The 24,079-nt window shown below is 39.5% G+C and overlaps 1 protein-coding gene across 15 annotated transcripts in view; it reads right to left on the bottom strand.

Moving 5' to 3' along the window:
- The window catches only part of CHN1 (chimerin 1), a 204,949-nt gene extending 181,595 nt beyond the window's left edge, over positions 1–23,354 (bottom strand). For all 15 annotated transcript variants that reach the window (XM_078327356.1, XM_078327360.1, XM_078327366.1 and 12 more), the window contains exons 1-2: positions 23,149–23,354; positions 22,838–23,023 (exon numbers count right to left, since the gene is read on the bottom strand). Coding sequence is in view for 4 of the 15 variants with exons in the window: in XM_035304495.3 (XP_035160386.1) it covers positions 22,838–22,856 (19 nt within the window). In the remaining 11 variants the exon portion in view is untranslated. The remainder of the gene's footprint in view (positions 1–22,837; positions 23,024–23,148) is intronic.
- Between the last annotated feature and the right edge of the window lie 725 nt (positions 23,355–24,079).

Raw genomic sequence — 24,079 nt, 5'->3', positions numbered from 1 at the left:
GTGTGGGCTAAAAACAAGTAAAATTATTGCCAAGTTGTCAGCATTAAGGTCACTGACCACTCCAGAAGCTACTGTATCATCACAGAACCGTTATCTTTTGTCACTGAAAAGATTCCTTTAACAAACTTTTTGACACAGTAAAATATGCTAACTTTATTTCCCATATGACAAAGCAATTTAACTTCTCAGCAGATGAAACATCTATTGAACTCCTACTAACTAAAGATGAAAACACTCTCTGAGCTATTCAGCGTCTCTCATGACAACTGCCTGAACAAATATCACAAAGCAATAAAATAAATTCTTCTCATTTGTGTTAACAGATTTATACAAGTCCAAACACTTTTTAATTCAATGTAGTTTTCCATAAGTAACAGTTGATCAGCATTTTGTCCATTAATTTAGGAAAGTAATTGTACATATTTTTTTCCTGATGATATGAAATACCCTGTTAAAAGTAGACAAACTGTGAAGTAGAATATCAAATTCACGCTAATTTTTAACATAAAACATTTAATTCAGACAAATTCCACAGTTCTGGCTATATCAGTTTGTGACCCAGAAATGTCCACCAGTAATCCCTAACCTCATCCATTCACTCTTTCACCTTTGCTGGTGAGTATCAAAACAAGTGTAAGGTTAGGTTGCTGTGAGTCACTTTTTCTTTAAGCAAGAGCACAAAGGTTTAGCTGCTATTAATACCTTTCAGCAATTTAAAATAAACAGTTATATATCAAGAAATATTATGTTCATTTTTTAAATTTAAAATTAAAAACATTTTAAAATAGAGTTTTCCCTCGCATGTACCCACTCCCCCGCCAATGAGATTCAGAAGCATTTTACTTGGTTAAACTGAATTCTAATAAAGACTCTAGTATTACAAAAACATTTCATAACCACCACAAAAGAGAAAAAAGAAGACATTAAAAAAACACGCAGGTAAAACTAACTTACAGTGTTAGATGTCAGGACAAAGATAAACTTTGGGGAGGCAGAAGGGAGTGGTGACTGAGAGAGCTTTTGAGGGAGCCTATGCTGGTAATGTCTTTTGACTTGAGTAGTACTTACATAGATGTGTTCAGTTTGAAATAATTCATGGAGTTTATTATTGCTGTATTTTACTTTTTTAATTATTTGTATATTTTACTTAAATACACTTATGTATTGTATATTTTATATGCATATTACATTTTTGTTTTAAAAAAAATTTTGTAATCCTGTAGGAATAAATGAGCATGATTCCTTACAGTTCCACGGTTTAGTGTAACATCAGTAGTTTTGCTAGACTAAGTGCGAGGGAGATGCAATAATTATCTTAAACAGTGCTTGCCATGGGCCAAAACAACCCAGGGAGGTCTCACACACATACATGTCTACATTTTCACAAGAGATGATGAGAAAGACCCAGAAAGAACAAAAGTCAGTTTGAGCTATTTAATTTTAACTTGGTCTCAAATGTGGACTATAAATCTACAGAGAAAAAAAGAATACCTACTGCTCAAAGGTAGAAGTTTTTTTTTTTTTTCCCCAGAAGTTTCTTAGAATTCAATTCTGAAAAAAAATAACTAGAAGTAGGCACATTTGAAAGCTCAACCTTCATTTTATCTATGGGGAGAAAAACCACTTTTAAAATAAGATATTTTAAAGATGTCAGTGTATGAATCTGCCCTGTGTGCTATGAATATCCCTTATATCTGCTCCCATATATAATACTCTCTGATCCATGTTTCTCAAAAGTTCCTTAGTTCCAAAATTGATTTAGCTTAAATTCAATGCAAAGTATTGAACTTTAAAGAGATTTCATGTTTCACAAGCTTTTGTATGTATGTATGTATTTGTTTATGTATTTATTTTTGAGACAGTCTCGCTTTGTTGCCAGGCTGGAGTGCAGTGGCACGATCTTGGCTCACTGCAACCTTCACCTCCCGGGTTCAAGCAATTCTCCTGCCTTAGCCTACCAAGTAGCTGGGACTACAGGCATACGCACCACGCCCAGTTAATTTTTGTATTTTTAGTACAGACAGAGTTTCACCATGTTGGCCAGGATGATCTTGATCTCTTGACCTTGTCATCCACCTGCCTAGGCCTCCCAAATGCTGGAATAACAGGCATGAGCCACCACGCCCGGCCCTATTATATAAGCTTTTAAAAAGAGATCTTGTGCAAAACAGTATGATGTCAATGATGGTAACCTGAAACTGAACACCAAACCCTTGATAGAGGAAAGGGCAAGCTAACAAAGGAATAGTTTCAATGTGCAGCCTCCTCACAGAACATAGTCATTGCGCAAGCTTAGCAGCCAGTACATACAAAATTATGTTTAAAAAGAAACCTGTAATGATTCTTTCTTCATATGTAATAGATTCTTTCTTCACAAACCTTCGTAAGAATGATGAAAAAAATGAGTGCTTTCACAAATGAGTGCTCTAAAATATGTCATAAGCTTAAATTTAGATTTTTGCAAGTCTTAGTTTTCAAGAGAAAGTTCGTTGGGCTTTTTTAATTCTATGATATGCCTTTGAATCTATTTGCTTCATGATTTTTATGATGAGGCTGAGAAAAATCAGAATGCTACAGACCTAAGCCTAATTTGCTCTAGATTTTACTTGATATACTTCACTATCTTAGTCTTCTATGAACATGTAGCTCTTTCCACTGAAATTATTGATAGGATTTCAAAAAGCAATAAACAATATAAAACTTCCCTACCAACCTCAACATAATTTCAACATCATTCCCCTTCCCTAATGACAATGCTAATGTAAACAGTAAACATGTAAAACAGTATTAATTTTTAAATATACAAGAGTAAAAAAGAAGCCTAATTTAATTAACACTGTGATTGGGTAGATTCCTGTTGTCCTTTATTACCATTCCACTTATTAAATTTCATTCATAATTTAAAATTCCATAGTATATTCCAACTACTTCATCTTAGTTTTAAATAGAAAACCACAATTACTTTAGAACAATTACTAATGCCCTTTGTTCTAATAAATGCCCATATTTTAAGATGTCTAGAAATGAGGCATATAGACTACAAGTCTCATAAATCATATCTATTCTTTTAAAAGTAAAGGCAAACATAGTGAATGCAGACAGCCCTTTGTATTCTACATAACCCAGTGTGTTTTACAGATCTTCAACAAAGGATTTTGGCTGCTATATTAGAAATGAACACTGTATAAAATGTTAAATTAAAGCTCATCAAATTCAGGGAGTCCTGACTAAAGCTTCTGGAAATCTATCTAAACTTCAGCATTTTAAGGACATAAATATTTAGATGTTAAAGTTTGCTGCATTTCTGTAAGTTAAGGAAAAACAGAGGAAACAGGTTGGCAAGTGCCATCTTGTGGACTCTCTGGAAAATGTTTCACTCTAGTCACTCGAACAATTACAAAAGCAAATCATTATAAAAGTTCAATACAATATGCCCAATAATCAAAATGTTACTTTAATTTAATTTAAAAGGTTCATTTTCCGGGGTCCAAACATCAATAACCCTAATGAACTGCAATTGTGGCTTTGAGATAAGAATATTCTAAATCAATATTAATCCCAAATTTAAATGGATTAAATGCCCCAATCAAAGACACAGACAGGCAAATTGATGTTTTTGAGCCAGGTGTGGTGGCTCACACCTGTAATCTCAGCACTTCAAGAGGCTGAGGCAGGAGGATCATTGAGCCCAGGAGCACCCATCGGTATGCTGTATCCAGATCCATCTCATAAGCAAGGACACACAAAAGCTCAAAATAAAGGATTGGAGGAAGACTCACCAATCAAATGGAGAGAAAAAAAAAAAAAACAGGAGTTGTAACTTTCACCTCTGACAAAATAGACTTTAATAGTAACAAAGACTAAAAGAAACTTCTAGTTGCAAGTGTCAAGTTTTAGGGAAGTCAAAAATTATATGTGGAGTTTTGACTGACTAGGTAGGGGGTGGAGGATGGTATCTGCACTCCTGATCATCATGTTCAAGGGTCAACTCTAGTATTGTTTTATTATTTAAACATAGCATGAAAGAGGAAATATTCACATTCTACATTTACATGGCACTGACATATACATGAAACTCAAATTATATTACTGCCTCTTGGTCATAATACTCTTTTATAGAGGTAAGGAGAAACTGCTTTTATTTCACTTATTAGGTTGAAGAGAGACAATTTTTAATAACTGCTAAGACTAAATATTTAAATGATGGCAATTTTATATTGATGTGTTTTCTTAGAGCTGGTTATCGACAGCCAGTTTTACCTTATCCAGGATAAGGGAGAGGGAGAGGTGAGTTTTAATTATTATGAGGATGGTCTAAACTGAGAAAGACCCCAAAGAAAACCTCCAAAATTTTCACATGCTAAAGATCATTACATGCCAGTACACAATGAGACTTTCCGAGTATGCGTAAAATTAGGCCACAAAAAGGGACAACAAACAAGAGTAGGTGAAAGGCATGTTTGATAAATATGTAGTCCTCCTTGAATAATGAGAATACGTCTCTATTCGAAAGGTACAATTAACATGGAAGAAAGCACAAAATACAATGCATTGTCAACAGTCTTCTCCAGACCCTTCCAATATCTCAACTGTAGAAATCTTCAGGTCACTGGCTTCCCTACCTCTCTCCTCAATTCAACTCCGCCGTCATCTTTTTTTTTTTTTTGAGACGGAGTTTCGCTCTTGTTTGTTACCCAGGCTGGAGTGCAATGGCGCGATCTCGGCTCACCACAACCTCCGCCTCCTGGGTTCAGGCAATTCTCCTGCCTCAGCCTCCTGAGTAGCTGGGATTACAGGCACGCGCCACCATGCCCAGCTAATTTTTTGTATCTTTAGTAGAGACGGGGTTTCACCATGTTGACCAGGATGGTCTCGATCTCTTGACCTCGTGATCCACCCGCCTCGGCCTCCCAAAGTGCTGTCATCTTTAGCATCATCTTGTCCTCCCTAGCTGGCTCATCGAAGATTCGTACCAGGTCAGTCAAGGTTCCCATTTCCACAATATCAAGTTTATAAGTGAAAAGTCATCAACTAGTGGAGTCACCTTGCTGAAGCATTTTCTTTGGCCCATGCAGTGCTTTTCTAAAGGCCCCAATTACCAACATTTAAAATCAGAAAATTCCTCAGCATTCCCTATTGTCTACGGTACCTGTCTGCCCCCTGTTAACATCTTAATTGTGGTCCTGGTTTGTATTTTTTTCTTTCTAACTCCCCTAATTTTTTCTTCAGTGTTGTTTTTCCTGGTATTTTTTTTGCACGAACACACATGGCATCCAAGATCATGTCCTATGACGTCATGTAATAATAACTACTTGAGGATTCTTCACCAATGTTCTTAACGGTGCTTAATCTTAAGTCTGCTACTGGCTGATGATGTAGCAATACTTAGGTTTATACAGTATTCACCTTTTAAAATTTATGCTTTGAAATGTAAAACTTTGAGAGGACTTTCTGCTTTGCCTATGCCTGGTTGGTAGAACTGAGGAGATTTGTGTTACAGTTTGACATTTTCTTTACGGGAAGAAAAAAAAAGACCAAATACTTGGGAAAAAAATAGGTGAACATTTTGACCAAGTCTAAGTTGGCTTAAGATTTTATGGCATTTTTAATTGTCTACAATTTCTTACCTCTGTTTTAATAAAATTAGCAAAGAGTGTACTGTTTTGCAAATATTGCTAATGATTTTTTTCTTAGTGCTTTATAAGTGATTTACAATATAGCAATATATTTAGTTGCCTTGAGACAACATAACAGATAAAATTCTACAGCAGCTTTCTCAGTGCCTATGAATCTTCTTATAATAAAGCACTGGAAAATAAAATGAGCCTATTAAACTCATCACTGGTTTGAGCTCTTCAGAAAACAGACAGTATGTAAAGTGATGATAAATACAGTATTAAGCATAGCAGTTCATCTCAGTTTAGTATCTTAGCATTAACAATAAATTATTTATTTTTTTTTTTGAGACGGAGTCTTGCTCTGTCGCCAGGCTGGAGTGCAGTGGCGCAATCTCAGCTCACTGCAACCGCCACCTCCTGGGTTCAAGCGATTCTTCTGCCTCAGTCTCCCGAGCAGCTGGGACCACAGGCGTGTGCCACCACGCCTAGCTAATTTTGTATTTTTAGTTGAGATGGGGTTTCACCATGTTGGCCAGGATGGTCTCGATCTCTTGACCTCATGATCCGCTCACCTCGGCCTCCCAAAGTGCTGGGATTATAGGCGTGAGCCACCGTGCCCAGCCAACAATAAAATATTTTTATAATTAGAAAATAGTTTTATATTGCTATAATTTAGGGAAACAAACTTGAAAGACAGAACACAAGGGTTTAAAGTGGTAGACTTAATTTCAGTTCACAGTACCATTTCTACATCTGCATTAGAATAGTAAGTCAGAAAATGTACTATTTATTATTAAAAGCTGCCGCATTTTTTCCCAAAAATCATAGTGAAATTAATCTATCAGAAAGTCTTAACCTCTCAATCTGCTAAAAGTCCTATAAACTATGTAGTTTATTACTATAACCTGTTTAAATTTTAAAATAAAAGATAAACAAGGCTGGGCTCAGCAGCTGGGCGCCTGTAATCCCAGCTACTTGAGAGGCTGAGGCAGGAGAATTGTTTGAAACCAGAAGGCAGAGGTGGCAGTGAGCCAAGATTGAGCCACTGCATTCCAGCCTGGGCAACAAGAGCAAAACCATGTCTCAAAAAAAAAGATTAACAAATACGTCAATGTTTAAATAGTGTAACTTGCCACCTAATAATTGACAGCTGAAAACACATAGTAAGCAGCATATTAAGGTTGCGTATTAGGCTGGGTACGATGGATCACGCCTGTAATCCTAGCACTTTGAAGGATTACACTTTGAAGGATCCTCCCAAGGTGGGAAGGATCGCTTGAGCCTAGAACTTTGAGACCAGCCTGGGCAACAAAGGGAGACCCTGTCTCTACAAATAATTTAAAAATTAGCTGGGCATGGTGGCACATACCTGTGGTCTCAGCTACTTGGGAGGCTGAAGTGGGAGGAAAACCTGAGCCCAGGAGGTCAAGGCTACAGTGAGCAGTGATCACACCACAGCACTCCAGCCTGGGCAACATAGCGAGATCCTGTCTCCAAAAAAAAGTTGCATGTTTATCTTAAATGTACTCTTACTAAGGAAAAAAATTGTATTTAGACAGATCTTTTACAAATTATGTAATATTAATATAAAGAGCATATATCAATATTCCTTATTCCCCTGGTACAGATAAGTCCTGAAAACACTGGACTTTTTCTATTAAGATTCTAATCCACCTTTAACTAAAAATTACTTCAAAAAATAGTTTAAAAATTGTCAAATGCCTGTTTTCCCAAGTATCAATTATTATACTTGAATAAAGGGAAAAGAAGAAAAGCTCTGATTAGAAAAGTGACATAAGACGGCATCTTGGGCTGAATGAGATCTAACCCCAAATGAACAAGTTATAGGATCTGTGTGTTCAATCACTGTTCCTTCCTTCACATTGCTCCTGACATTGGCACATTTGCTGTGTGGTGTGGTGGTGGTGGTGGTGGTGGTGGTGGTGGTGGTGGTGTGTGTGACAGAGAGAGAGAGAGAGAGAGAGTGAGCGAGTGTGTATGAGAGGTGGGGGGAGGCAGAGAGTGAGGGAGAAGAGAGAGTGAAAGAAATAAACACTAAAACAGAAAGCAAGAGCTCCTCTGTCTGGAGAGACCGAGGAACAGCAGATCCTCCCCCATCCCCCGCACTCCAATCCCTGTCACCCTGTCCCGCTCCTGCAAGAAAGAGGCTTGTGGCTCTCCAGAGAACTGCAGAGCCATCTGTCCGGAAAATTCAGGATGACAACCCTTTAAGTATTCTACAAATCTCTCTACGGTATGGCGATGTCTATTGCCCCCTTTCTTTTTACCACTATATTATTAATCCATCTTGTTCCTTTTCTTGCCCTTTTGAAATAATCTATCCTTTTAACTTCAACTAAATAAATGAAGTGACATGCCCAGAGAAGCATTTCTCATTCCAGGAATATATAATTACTTTAAAACCTCTCATTAACTTTTAAACATTATGATACAAGAAACATGAATGCTTTTTTATGGCTCTCATCTTTAATTACATATTCTGTACACATATATAATGAGCATCGTTATAACATCCATATCTGATATCTAAATCTCAGAATAGTAACAAATACCATCCAAAGTCTTAATAGGCAAAAATCATCTTATAGGAAAAACAGGAGTAGCAAAGTCAATTTCATCAAAACATTTTTTTCACACTTAACTATTATAATAAGCAATAAGTGAAATGTCCTATAAACCACTGACTTCATCTTTTTTAAGGATCATTCTGTAAAACAATCATTAGTGTGAACTTTCTGATCTACTACTTAGTGACCTCTATTCAGCAACTTTCAAAACACTTACAAGCTAGTTTTTAAGTGGAGGTCTAATCTGCAAATATCCTATGAACTTGGCTAACCCACCAGGGTCTGAAAGGGAGACATGAACAAATAAGGGCTTCCCTTCACCAACTCCTTGCTAACAGCCTAGAAAAGTCTAAAAGAACAGAAAACAGATCTCAAAGCAGAAGGACCCATCATTTTTCTTACCTTTAGCATGGCCCCTCCGGAAGGTTTCTGTTTCCAGTTAACTACTGGACACATAACATTAAAGGGCCCAAAAAATTAACCTGGATTATAACAAGTCCTGTGTTTGCAGATACTGTTTAGAGTCCCTTTCCTCTGCTTTGAAAGTTAAAAGCAGGATAAAGAGGTTTTTATAAAATGTAACACAGTATAAATATAACTGTAATGTCACAGGGAAACTTTTGAAAAAAGATAAACTAGCAAAAGGAACCAATCCCAGAGTAAGTAATATACCTGCCCTTGACATGTAACAATACTGCAGAAATACATGTATTTTTTTCTGTTAAAGGCTGGAAATAAGATAATTAGTCAACAAAAACAATGTATGAAGATCTGGAAATGTTAACTGTTGATAACTTGATTAAAGTATTATAAAAGCAATAGAATAACTTTTAAAATGCTTTACATTTCTACCCTGCAAATTGTTAAACTACATGAGTATCATGGTTTAGGGGAGCTATTTTATTCATTTAACAAATATTTGTGAGCACCTTCTATGTGTGAAGCACTGTACTAAGTTTAAAGTACTGTGAGGAATACAGAAATGAGAAAGAAATGAATCTTACTTTAGAGAAACTGTCAGTCTAGAAAAGATGACAAAAATAAGATACATAACTATTATGAAAGAAATGCATTCACAAATGTCATGAGAGAGTCACAGATAAAATGATACAGAATTCAGAACATGAAGGGACTTCTTCCGACGGGTGGCAGAGGGCAGAGGAAGAGGTTGCAGTACTAAAAGAAAAGGTAGTTAGGCGTGGTGGGTCACACCTGTAATCCCAGCACTTTGGGAGGCTGAGGTGGGCAGATCACCTGAGGTCAGGAGTTTGAGACAAGCCTGGCCAACCTGGTGAAATCCGTCCCTACTAAAAATACAAAAATTAGCTGGGTGTGGTGGTGCATGCCTGTAATCCCAGCTACCCAGGAGGCTGAGGCAGGAGAATCTCTTGAACCTTGGAAGTGGAGGTTGCAGTGAGCAGAAATCATGCCATTGTACTCTAGCCTGGACGACAGAGTGAGATTACGTCTAAAAAAGGACGGGGAAAAAAAGGGAAAGGCAGAGCCATGGAGTTGTAATACAGAGGAAGAAAGAGCTATGAAACCCACCCAAAGACTAATCTGCAAGAGTTAGCTGCTGGTTGGGCATCAGAGGCAAGGAAAAAGAGAATGGAAGAATAAACACTAAGAAGGTGGGTCTGAAATGTGGAGTCTGAAGTGTCTGTAAGAAATCCAGACAGAGATGTGAAGTGTATGGAAGGACAGGCTGGAGATAAAGACTTGAGAATCATCCACACAGTGTTCTTTCTCATTTAGAAGTGCTCATACCTGCTTCCAAATGAGAAAAGAAGGTCAGTTCTTGAAAAGCACGTACATAGAGAGGATCAAACAGAACAAACTGAGGAATAGGAAAGGGAGGAAAAAGAAAAGTGGCAGAACCAAATGTCTTAAAAGACAAAGAAAAAAGCTTTAAGAAAGATGTAAGCAAAGACATGAAATAGTGCAGAAAGAATAAATATTACAACAAGCCACTGGAGACTGGCTCTTAATGGATAAAGCACTTCCAGCTGATCAGAAGCAAATATAAGGTGACACTTGTGGCAAGATGCTCTCCTTGACCAAACTTTAGTCAGGCTTCTCCTAGGCACTCTTCTCAACCACCTTGGCCCAGGTCCCACCAGGCCTGCATAGCCAGTTTTACCAAGAAGCCTGCTAAGTCAGTTTAGAGAGAAATCCTCCACTTTTGGTATCTAATCACTCTTTTTTTTTTTAAGGAGACAGAGTCTGACTCTGTCATCCTGGCTGGAGTGCTCACTGAAGCCTGGGCACAAATGCCTGGGCTCAAGCAATCCTCCAGCCTCAGCCTCCCTGAATAGCTGGAACTATAGGTGTGTGCCACTACACCAGTTAATTTTTTATTTTCTGTAGAGATGAGGGTCTGACTATGTTCCTCAGTCTTGAGCTCCTGGCCTCAAGCAATCCTCCTGCTTCAGCCTCCCAAACTGCTGCAATTACAGGCATGAGCCACCACACCTGGCTCCAATCACTCACTAGCTAATGAAATTCCCTTTCCTCCTACTCTTGATATCTGATCCCACTGGCATGCCCTCATAAGAATCCTGTTATGTCAGTTCAGCAATAATTCCTCCTACCTTTGATGTCCCCTCTTAGCAACTGTCCATCCACCACCCCACAACCTGTTCCATGGTTATAAATTTCTGCTTGTTCTTGTTGTATTCAGAATTGAGACCAATCTCTTTCCCCTATGACAACAGTCTTGACACCTATCATGATTATCTTAAATACAATCTTCTTTGCTGTTTTAACAAGCATTAGAATAAATTTTTCTTTAACAGTTGTCAATCTCTCTTTTTCACTAGAGATGAATGACATTCACAAACACCTAAAAACTAATTATTCTCCATGGCACTGTGGCTGGGAAGAGATGAAAACAGACATAAGCAGGCATGAAGAAAGTAAAAGGGGGGCATACAGAGACTCCTCTTTCAATAAATCCTTGGTAATGGGAGGAGCCCCCAAAAAACACCTGACAGTGTTTGAGAGGGTACCAAAGTTAAGGAAAGGCTTTACCATATGGAATGGCAAATCGTTGCTACAATCAGAGGGAAACAACCCAAAGGAGAGAAGAACCTAAGATACAAAAAAGCCAATTCCCATGATTATTGTTTCAATCTTCTTGCACTGAATCTTTTTGTAAATTGCCTCAAATTCTTCCTAGCAAAACAAGAGGCATTAATAACAGAAATAAAAGGTCTTTTAATCCATTAAAAATATTAATGTTTAAACTGTTGTTTATATCTGCTCTTCTCACAACCATATGGAAACTAATAGGAATGTTCATGTAGCACACAAATTAATGAAAGACTATGTTGTTTTTATTTTCAGACCTCTACAAGGTTAAATTAGCCATTTTCATACCGAATTCCTATTCAATTTGATTATGTTCCCTACTGAGAGAGTAAAACATGAACAAACCAAGCTAATTTATGTACAATCCCTTTGTACTATTGAAATGAAAATGAACAATAGTTTAATGAAGTGGAATTTGTTATCTAATTATGCCAAATAATTTAGAAACATCTGCTGGTGGTTAGTAATATTATTGTTAAACCTCACAGAATCTGATCCAGAGAGATTTCTATTTCATTCAAGCTTTTGTGAGCTTACAGTTGAGGAATTCATACTAGAAGACAGAACCAAGGGACGACAGAATGACACATTTACTGAATTTTTTAAAATGCACAGAAAATGATGAAAGAAAAACAGGGGGTCCATGTCATATGGATCTGGGTCTTACAATTAACTCCCAAATTTAATAAATACAGTAGACTCATAACATCCAACATTTACTGAGAAGCTGGTATGCAGCAGACACTGCAGCAGTTGTTAAAAATACAAAGAAAAAAACCTATAGCTTGCCCATTAGAGAACTTCATCCAGTGGAGAGACAGGAAACTATAAACTATTACATCACCACATAATAAGTGCTAGGGGGCAGAGATGTGTAGTATACAGCACTGTGGATGCAAAAAGGGGTAACTCACAAAGGAAGGCCAGGTAGAAGAGGTGATTACTCAAGTTGAGTGTTGCAAGACAGGTAGAGGTGAAGGCAAAGAAAATATATATTATGGTGCCAAAGGCTCATTAAGTAAAATTTTTTTCTGGAAAGTAGTTCAGTATGGCTGAAGCATAGTGTCTAAGCAGGAGACAGTGAGAAATGAAGCCAGACAAGTAACCAAAGGTTCTATCTTGATAGTCTTATAAACAAGCTAGGGAATTTGGACTTAATGGTGACAAGAAACCACTGGAGGATTTTAAGTAGGGAAGTAAACTGTTAAACTAACCAATTTCTAAGAGGCAGGTTTAAGTTTCCAATCACAGATTCTCACATAATAAGCAAGGATAATGTAAAATAATAAAGAAGGAGGAAACATAAATGTTTAAACTGATTAAAGGTTACATATATGCAGTGATAGTATTGTTATACATATTTTTTCATTTATTCACTTAACTTAGATTGAGTACCTACTATGTGCCAAACATTGAGTTTACAGTCCTTGGTATATTCTAAGTATCATAAGGACAGGGCTATAACTGATTACAGAAATCCTTATCCAAGGTTTCACTTTTCATGGTTTCAGTTACGCACAGTCAACTGCAATCTGAAAATATTAAATGAACAACTCCAGAAAATAAACAATTCACAAGTTGTTACGTTGCATGCTATTCTAAGTAGCATGACGAAATCTTAAACTACACAGCTTCATCCCACCAAGCAGCAGTCCCCAACCTTTCTGGCACCAGTGACCCGTTCTGGTTTCAAAAATTTGAGGACAATTTTTCCATGGAAGTGAGGGGATGGGGCATGCAGAGGGATAGTTTTGGGATGAAACTGTTCCACCTCAGATCATCAGGCAGTAGATTCTCATAAGGAGTGTGCAACCTAGATTCCTCACATGTGCAGTTCACAATAGGGTTCATGCTCCTATGAGAACCTAATGCCACCACTGATCTGACAGGGGTAATGCTCGCTTGCCTGCTGCTCACCTCCTGCTGTGTGGCCCAGTGCCTAGAACGCCACCAACCAGCACCAGTCCATGGCCCAGCGGCTGGCGACCCCTGCTGCCAAAGATGTGAGTAATTCCTTTGTCCAGCATATCCGTGCTGTAGACACTACCTGCCCATAAGTCACTTAGTAGCCATTTTAGCAATATCATGGAGCTTAAGTTCAAGTAACCCTTTTGTTTTTTGTTTTTTGTTTTTGAGACGGAGTTTCACTCTTGTTACCCAGGCTGGAGTGCAATGGCGCGATCTCGGCTCACCGCAGCCTCCGCCTCCTGGGTTCAGGCAATTCTCCTGCCTCACCCTCCCGAGTAGCTGGGATTACAGGCACGTGCCACCATGCCCAGCTAATTTTTTTGTATTTTTAGTAGAGATGGGGTTTCACCATGTTGACCAGGATGGTCTCGATCTCTCGACCTCGTGATCCACCCGCCTTGGCCTCCCAAAGTGCTGGGATTACAGGCTTGAGCCACCGCGCCCGGCCGTAACCCTTATTTTACTTAACAACGGCCCCAAAGTACAAGAGTAGTGATTCTGGCATATTATTATAATTGTCCTATTTTGTTATTAGTTATTGTTAATCTCTTACTGTGCCTAATTTATAAATTAAAATTTTACCATCAGCATGTTTGTATAGGAAAAAACAGGGAAGACAATAGGGTTCTGTAGTATTCCATTTCAGGCATCCACTGAGGCTCTGGGAATGCATCTGCTGAGGATAAGGGGAGACTACTGCATAGTCTGGGTTACCTCCCAAAGGAGAAGCAAGCATTGCCTGTTGAACAGTGTATTTTTTACATTTTCAAAGAGTAACAGAAAGTATCATAGTGGCCAGCACTATCAAAGAAATCTACTTGATCTTCACTGTAAGCCCTCTGAACCAGGTCTACAATGGCGCATGGTGCTTATTCAGCCACACACACAAAGTAGAAATATTACAGAACCATTTTTTCAACTGGGTCAACAGACACGTTAAAGGGAAAAATTGTTCTGGTATCTTCATTTTTTGTTAATATTTACAATAACAATATTGGTGACAATATTAGCTACTATGCATCTTCAGCCACTGTGCTAAGAACCTTATATACACAATCTCATTTATTCCTGTACAGATGGGATAAGGGAATAGTCCCTGTTTACATATAAAGAATTGAGACTAGGATATATAGCTGACCCTTTGCAGAGACAGGATTACACATAGCTCTCTTACCACCAAATCCAAGCTCTTTCCACTACACTACATGCCACGAAAGTACCATCCTCCATGAACCTCCCATCTCACTGGGTAAAATCTCAAGTCTTTAGCATTGCTCACAGGCCCTGGGGGATCTGTGTTCCCAGTACTCTCTATCCCCAGTTTCCCTCTCTCCTCATCTTCTCCAGCTTTCCCCTTGCTGACTCGACTCCAGCTGCGCTGGCCCCTCTGTTCTTCAAAGCTATCCAGAACATCCTTGCTTTGAATCCTGCTCCATGAGGCAGTTTCCCCATATCATATGACTGGTTTCTCATCTCCTTCAAGTCTGCTCAAAATTCACCTGTCTGTGAGGCCTCCCCAACCCACTGTGAGAAAGGTAACCCCTTACCCCTCACTCTCAAAGCATTTGCCATCTGGCACATTATACATGTTTTATTGACTGTCTTCCTCCACTACAAATATAAATTCCTTGATGGCAGGAATGAATACATACTTGGCATATATTAGGCACTCACTAAATATTCATCAAATAGATGGGTAAACAAATCACAGAATAGGAAAACACATCCCAAGCCTCAAACAAATCCCTACTCCTTGGCAAAATTATGAAACAGTAGTCATCTAGTTTCTACACCCGTCTCTCACTTAATGGTATCATTGATACCTTCCCCAGACAGTGAATGTCCTCTGCTTTTTCACGCAATTTTGCTTATTACATCAACCTCCTACAAGCCTTCTTAGGAAAGCCTCACCCTCTAAAACTTCTAATTTATTTTCTCTTTACAGTATAATTCCCTCAAAGTGCCTGCCCTATGTTTTTACTACTTTAAAAGTCTGTCCAAAAATTAAAATAATCCTTTCATGCTAAAAGAACATATATATCTATATTTAGCATGTTATTACTCATAGGTAACATGCTAAAAATCATGCTTAATATAATACTATAAATTTCACTTACCATGGGAGGTCTTGCAGGAAAAAATATTTCAGTCAAACAGATGTTTCCATATCCCTCAAATGGACATCTACTTCACTCATCTTCTACTCTGTCTGATCTAGCACCAACTACTTCAAACCTCAAAATCATCTTTACCAGAGTAACTTCACAGTCATTAAAGAACTAGAAAACAATGGCAAAGTTCTATACAAAAGATACAGAATAGGGCCTGGCACAGTGGTCCACGTTTATAATCCCAGCACTTTGGAAGGCTGAGATGGGTGGATCACCTGAGGTCAGGTGTTTGAGACCAGCCTGGCCAAAACAGCAAAATCCCGTCTCTACTAAAAATACAAATATTAGCCAGGCATGGTAGCACACACCTGTGGTCCCAGCTACCTGGGAGGATGAGGCAGGAGAATCCCTTGAACCTGGGAGGGAGAGACTGCAGTGAGCTGAGATTAAGCCACTGCACACCAGCCTGGGCAACAGAGTAAGACTCCATCTCAAAAAAAAATAAATAAATAAAAACGTACAAGATTAAAAAAAAAAAAGACAACCATACTTTAAGAGCGGAAGATATGACAGAAATGGGAAAAATCAGGAAGAATCTGCAGCTTAAAAGCCTCAAAGACTCATTCAGTTTTTGAAATGTCACATCTGTGGTCATAAAAATATATTCAAGGAGATGTATGTCTGGCACATCTGTGTGCTTGCCTTACACCTTGGAACATATGCAATCCAACGGAATCGAAAGGTCAAAGTCAGAGTGGAAAGAGAAAGGAACTACTTTCAGTGCAGCTGCACAGAAAGCAATGAGGTGGCTCTATGCCAGGTCACTGAGCAGCTGGTGACATGCTGGCCTGACTCATCTTCCCTTCTCCCATTCTCTCAACTGTGGGTATTAGCTCTTTCCAAGAAGTGCTTACTTTTCTAAATTTAAAACAACCAGTTAAAACAGGTAGGAGCATTTTTACCTATCAATTTTTCATTTTATTTTTTGTTCTTTGAGGAAGAAAAGTAAAAAAAATTCTAAAGATGTAAAAAGCTCTTAAAGTTTCTTGGATATAGAACTTTTTTTCCTCCTATTTAATCTTTGTTTTTAAAGCTCAGGTGTTTTCTTTTAAATTAACATATCATGCATATTAATTTACTTGACACATTCATGTACCATAAAATTCAAGAAATGTACAACATAGTGGTTTTTAGTGTATTCACAAAGTATCTATTCTTTTAAAAATAAGCAGCCAAATTAGAAATGTATATTTGTAACTTTGTCAGACTTTTTTCATTAAATAGGACTTTTAAATGTAAATATGGTCATACTGTATCCTGTTTTCTTAGTTTTATTCTATCCTATTTTTAAGGATAGTAGGATTACATTGATCAAAAAAAAAAAACTTAAGTTCATAGAAATCATTTTCTAGGTAAGATGACTTATGGCTGGTAATTTGGTTACAAGGCCAGGCTCAAGGACTTTTCTGTCCTCAATTGAATGTGCATGGAAAGTTGTGATTTCATTCAGTTTACATATTTCAGATAAATAAAAATATGGTCTTCTAAAGATGCTTATACTTTCTATAAGACTGAGAAAACATCAATTGGCCATAGCAAAGGACTCTTTGCTACCTTTATCAGAGGGAGTCTGAGAAAAGCTATACCCTTACTGGCCCCAGCAAGGTACTCTTCATCATGGCCGCTCTCAAGATGATAGTAAATTCCTAGGTTAAAACAATCTTATGAAAAATCTACAACTTATTACACTAATGTTATTCCTTTAAAACTATTACTATAACATAAAAGCACGACCAAACAGTATTTTTCTGCCTCATTATTCTATAATTGCTTTAAATTAGTCCAAAACATGTATTCTCAGTGAGTGGGGGAGGCAGACAGTTGGGGTAAAAAAAAAACACTGTATTTATGTGATGCAGAAAGCAGATATATATACAGTCCATAAACAGATACATAGTACATCTCTGGTATTAAATTTTCATGGGGAGAACAATTAGAAAACAGGCCTAAAAGGCTAGGAGAGGGAGAATTTTTTAAAAGGTTGAGGAAAAGTAATCTAAAAAAAACTAAAATTTTTATGAACAAATATGTCAAATTTGTATAACTATACATACCACTATCTACGTTCAAAAATTAGGCTCCTTATAGTATGGTTATCTGCAGAGAAAGACGCAACTCAAAAGACTGCAGCACCAACATTCTTTTACACTGTACACAGATGGTGAGATGGGGACTATCAGAGTTGTAACAGCTGTAACTCTTTTCTAGTTCTTACACAATACCAGCTCTCCACACATTAAAAGACAAATTTTAAAGCTAAAATATTAGAACCACAAGCATGCATCACCACTGGCTTTTTTTTTTTTTTTGAGATGGAGTCTCACTTGGTTGCCCAGGCTAGAGTACGGTGGTATGATCTCAGCTCATTGCAACCTCCACCTCCTGGGGTTCAAGCAATTCTCCTGCTTCAACCTCCTGAGTAGCTGGAACTACAAAAGTGCATGCCACCATGGCTAATGTTTGTATTTTTAGTAGAGACAGGGTTTTGCCATGTTAACCACGGTCTTGAATTCCCTATCTCAAGTAATCACTCATCTTGGCCTCTCAAAGTGCTAGAATTGTAAGTGTCAGCTATCCCACTTGGCCCAACTTTATTTATTTATTTTTTTTAGACAGTCTTGTACCTGGACTTCTGGACTTTTTTTTTTTTTTTTTTTTTTTTTTTTTGAGACAGTGTATCGCTATGTTGCCCCGGCTGGTCTCGAACTCCTGAGCTCAAGTGATCCTCCAGCCTCGGCATCTCAGTGTGCCGGGAGGTGTGAGCCACCATGCCCAGTTGGGATTTTTTACTTTTACTCTTTTAGAGACAGGGTCTTGCTATACTGTCCAGACTAACGTACGGTGGCTATTCACAGGCATGACCACAGCCCAACTTGATGAGCCTTGAACTTCTGTGCTCAAGCAATTTCTTGCTTTAACCTCCTGAATAGCTGGGAGTACAGGCACATGCCACCATGTCTGACTAAAATATTAAGTTTTGACACCAGTATGAGAGGGAACATGGCCAAAAATTTAAATAAGGATGGTTTAAGTGACAGCTGAAAAGAATATATATTCTGAAAAAGGCAGATGAGCTTGCACCACTGGACCACCCTCTCAGATTCTTTGGACAACTGAAAAATAAAAATGTCAGCAGAGAGTACAGTCAAGTGGGAATTTCCTATCAAATTAGCTTTCAGTCCAGTGGCTCCAGCCTGTAATCCCAGCACTTTGGGAGGCCGAGGTGGGTGGATCACGAGGTCAAAAGATCGAGACCATCGTGGTCAACATGGTGAAACCCCATCTCTACTAAAAATACAAAAAATTAGCTGGGCATGGTGGTGTGTGCCTGTAATCCCAGCTACTCAGGAGGCTGAGGCAAGAGAATTGCCTGAACCCAGTAGGTGGAGGTTGCGGTGAGCCAAGATCGCACCATTGCACTCCAGCCTGGGTAACAAGAGCGAAACTCCATCTCAAAAAAAAAAAAAAATAGCTTTCAGTCAAATAAAGCACACTGAAAATGTTCAATTGACTTGTCTTTTAAATATAAACTCTTAATTTCAGGACATTCATATGGGAAATCAGAAAATTTCCTAACTGCATCACAAAGAATATGCCATTGCTATTTAACTGCTCCTAAAGATGTCCACAGGTAGGTGTGTCAGGCTAGTGACAGGTACTGAATAAAGTGAGATAATGAAAAGGTTTCCATGGCAGAAGCGCCTGAGGAAAGACGAGAGAAAATTAAAGCAAAATCGTAAGTATTAGAAGTGATCCATTGTAGTAAGGATGGCGACAAAACGGTAATAAGAACAAAGAGAAAAATAAGGGGCAAGCAGGGTGAGTGGCAATGCCAGAGCTGACTCTACCCAGATAGAGGGGCATTATTCAAGGTTCAGCCAGCCCAGCTGGATGGTAACTAAGTTCCCAATCTCATCGGTTGGTCTGGGCTATAAACCACAGCCCCATTAAGCTATAAATGACAGAGATTCCTGCCAAGGCATGAGCTGGCAGAATGCTTATTCACCCAGCTCTGCCAACTAAGGCTCTATTGGTGTGGTCAATCACGACATTTTGTCAGGTACACCAGCTACAAATTCCCAAATTCAAGGATCTGAGACTTTCCTTTTATCCCAGTAATTACTAGAAAACATGTGCTTTCTACCAAGGAAGTTCTCACAAAGTCTATATGGAATTAGTTAATAGTTAAGTGCCACTCACTAAATGGAATTAGGTAATTAGTGAATTAGATGCATTCGCTATAGTTCTAAAAAAGACTCTGGAGTGCCACTACAGGACCATGTCTCTTGCATACTGTGACAGATGTTTGCTGAACAAATGAGCAAGGTGAGTGAGCAGAGTCTGAAATACATTTGGATAATTTTTGAAATTGGGGGATTTAAAAACTGTATCAAAGCTGATAATGAGATATGAGTTCATTTGAAAGGTGAAGAAAAATGTGTGCAAATCCTTAAACTTTCAAAAATACACATTTTGAATTCCCAAAGGAGACTGTAAAATCATTCAAGATTGGGGCCTGGCTCTTCGATCCCAGAATAAAACAAATATGCATTAAAAATATCATTTTAAGCAGCAAAGGTGATTAATAGTAAGGATAAGAGATGAGTCTTAACTATTCAGTTTAATTTAACAAGTATTTAGGTTCCTATAATATCCTTAACAAATGAAAAAAATTAAATGTATGCAAACACAAAATCAGGTAACATTAGAGGCTCCACTTTTTTTTTTTTTTTTTTTTTTTTTTTGAGGCAGTTTCACTCTTGTTGCCCAAGCTGGAGTGCAATGGCACAATCTTGGCTCACTGCAACCTCCACCTCCCAGGTTCAAGCAATTCTCCTGCCTCAGTCTCCCCAGTAGCTGGGATTACAGGCACCTGCCACCACACCCGGTTAATTTTTGTATTTGTAGTACAGATGGGGTATTGCCACATTGGCCAGGATTGTCTCAAACTCCTGACCTCGGGTGATCCACCCACCTGGGCCTCCCAAAGTGCTGGGATTACAGGTGTGAGCCACCACGCCCCGACGAGGCTCCACTTTTCAAAACTAAGTCACTAACTCTCTATAAAAAGAACATTTCTTCAATTTATTAAAAGTCTGAATGGAAAGAAAATGTAAAACACAAAGCAAATAACTAGACTAGACTCTGCTGCTGGACTGTGCTAACTAATCAACCAAGAGAGGGCCTTGGCAGTGGTTACTCTGGAGAGCCTCAGGCCTTAACTCTGCTGAGCTCTGACAAATCCCACTGATCTGGTTAGGTCCTTGTGTCTACCTCTTTTCACTATCATCTCACAGAACTTTATTGCTCCATGGCTCTTCTGTTCTAAGTTGGTCATAAAGAGTAAACAGAAAGGGACATGAGGCACTTCTGACTAAGAAGTTAAACTAATCAAAGGTAGTAAAATCTAAAATAAAACCCATTTCTTCTAACTCTTGGGCACGTCTCTCAACATACACAAAAAGCTATTTTGAATGGGTAAGTTTGATCTAATCTCCTATTATTTATCTTTAATACAATAGTGTTCAACCTTGAGTGAGCATAAGAATCACAAAGGGAGTCATTTTAAAATCCCCTTCCCCCATGTCTCTGGGCAAAAGAATCTACATTTTTAACAGACATCGCAGATGACTGATGAGTGGTGTACAACCACTTTTAAAAACAGCTGCTGCTCTATTACTACTTAAAAAATAGCCTCTGCACTCAAGAGTGCTTTGCCTTATAATACAGAAACGTTCACATTGTAACAAACTGGATATTGTAAACTGAATTCTATTTTCCCATAAGTAGGTTTTTAAATTTTAAAGATACATTATTCATTTTGAAGGCTGGGGGTGATTTCTTACACTTTCTTCTATAGGCTACATTCCATGCTTTTCCATTCCTCATCTTCACCTCAGTGGTTAAAGATTTAGAATTTAGAAATCCTTTTAAAAGAGGCTTTTTACCCCCAATTTATCTTTTTTTATTCATCAGGAATGTGAGTATTTGAAATGTTGACTTGTAAACCTTACTTCTGAAAACAAACCTTGAAAATGCCAAATATCTATTTAGGAAAGAAAATTTTTGTATCAAACAGGTCTACATTTAAGGAAAATGTAGCTATTAAATAATGCAGATTAGATCCAAGGTACTGGGAAACAATGGACATTTTATTATTTTTCAGAAAAATAGGAAACTTTTTAAAATTACCTATGGAGGATCATCACCAAGTAAGCAACGTCACTTCTAATAATGTACTTGGACACAGTAAACACAATCCCAGACTGAAGGCTGGTGAAGTGGATTCTGGACTCAGTTTTGCCACAAAAGAGCCATGTGACCTTGGGAAATAACCTCTCTAGCACTACGTTTAATTTATGAATAAGATGGTTAAATAAAAGTAACACTTTGATTCCAGCAGCTTAATTCACTGGAAGGTATTTACATCAAAAAGCATTTGAGGTACATATCACCTCTAAAGTGCTTGATCAAATGACATAATTAAAACTGAACTGGAAACTTGATATTGTGAATAACTTATTGAGATTGTTCTTGTAGCTATCAATTACATATCATTGTACTTTGCTTCTTCGAAAACGTGAATAGTTTGAACGTCTAAATGTTCATATACTGACTTTTCTTAAAGTCAAGTACCTAAATGTATCATAGTCCAGTTTTGAAAGAGGAAATAATGTATCTTTTCAGTCTTTTTTCCCAACCCATTGTTACTGCACTGACAAATACCTTGAAGGCTTACCCACTAACAACAGTGTTGCAGTAATTACATCACAAAAGTAACATTTCTTTCCTAATAAAAACTCAGATATTCTCCTGAGATTACAGCTATATTCCGGTAACGAACTTTCTTCTGTCTGCTCTCATTCGTTAGCGCAAACATTTAAAATTTTAACCAATAACCAGTTCACAAATCATTATTTCCAACGTAATATACTGAGTCCAAGAGAAAAAAATCGCCCAATAATCCAACAGGAAGCAACGCATGCATTTGGCAATTCCAAGGAGGCTGGCGAAGCACAGATACCTCGTTCAAAATAAATAAACTTTCCAAGGATCTTTATTTACCGACTTGGGAAAGGCAGGTTTGAAAACAACCAGTTAACTTCACTCCCAAGTTGGCATCTTAGAGAATCGTTTAGCGTTTGCAAAACACCCAGGACCTCTGAGCCTCCCAGCCTAGAATTGGCCAGGGGAGCACACGCCCATCGGCCCTGCCTGGAGTGGAAACAATGGGAGAGGCTCGAGGGAGCGAGCCGGCGCCCCAGGCACCCCAACTCTGCGGCCCCGGCCCGCCCCAACCCCACGCGCCGTGCCCCCTCCCCCGGCGCCCGGGCCCTCCAGGCCCCCACTCCCGAGCCCCAGGACGCGGCCCACCTGCGCACGGGGAAACGACTGCACTTACCAAACAGGGTCAGGGCCATTGTAAAGGCGCTCGCCGCCGCCCACGAGTCCACGCGCTCCTCCCAGGCCAGCTGAGGATCACCTCATCGGCCCACCGCGCTCACACCTCGGAGGGAGTGGGGTGCCCGACGGGGCGTGCCGGGGGCGCCGGCGCTCTGGGAGGCTGCAGGCCGGGAAGCGAGGGTTGCTGCAAGAAAAAGTTATTCACGCGTTATCGTCTGGTGCACCATCCCCAGGGAGCCCCGCTAGCTCTCCGCGGGCCGGCACTTGTCGCTGCCATCCGGCGCGGAGCGTGCGCGCGGGAGGAGGTACCTGCGAGGCGGGAGGCTTGGTAGCGGCGCAGTGGCAGGCGGAGAGGCGGCGCCGCAGTGGCGGCGGCGGGGAGAGCAGCAGCCTCGCACAGTCCCCGGCGGGGCGCGCTCACTCCGCATCCTGTGGCCTCGCAGACGCCATCTTGCGATAGCGTCTCCCACGAGCTCTGCCGCGCCGCCGCCTCCCGCCTCTCTCTCGGTCTCTCTGGCCGAGTTGCGTTCCCATGGCAACGGGCGCGCGCGGGGGGCGGGGGGCACGAGGGGGCGCACTTATTCCCCGGGCGGCAAGGAGACGCCCGCGCCCCCCTAGAGGCGGCCGCCCAGAGCGGAGATGGAGTCGGGTCGTAGCTGAAAGCCCAGGCTTTTTCCTGAATGGATTTGAGGAGGCGCAGAGAGGAGAAAACTGGCTGTTACTCGAAAGAGGAAGAGTCACGGGAGGATGCTGCGTGAATGCAGCGCCCGGGCAGGGTCATCTGGGGACCTGGTGCGCGTGAGGACATATTTCTCCTCTTGGCGCCCTCCGGACTGACTGAGGCTGGAGTCGGTGACCTGAAGCTGCAAGGCGTAGGAAGGAACAGGCACTGAATGCTGCTTTCCTCTCCCTTTGGACTTAGGAACGGCTAGGAGTAGTTCTGATGAAATTATCACACATTAGGAAACAGGAGTCGTTTAAAATCAACTGAGATTACCTAAAATAATTTGTTAAAAGGCCGATGCTTACACTTGATTTTCCTCCCTATACCTCTTAGATATCGTCTCAAGGAAAAAAAAAATCAGCATGTGTCACTGACTGGCACTTATTTGCCACAAAAGATTTTTCCCCTGAGCTTCTTGTATTTATCTGACAATCACTGGCAACATCCTGCTTTCTGGGATGTTCTCTCCTCACCTCTGCCTTTGCCATGAGAAGCCATACACCACCTTGAGATTGT

The sequence above is a fragment of the Callithrix jacchus genome, chromosome 6 (genome assembly GCF_049354715.1).
Source record: "Callithrix jacchus isolate 240 chromosome 6, calJac240_pri, whole genome shotgun sequence".
In the NCBI taxonomy this organism is placed as follows: domain Eukaryota; kingdom Metazoa; phylum Chordata; class Mammalia; order Primates; family Cebidae; genus Callithrix; species Callithrix jacchus.
This window is presented reverse-complemented; position numbering and strand designations above follow the sequence as displayed.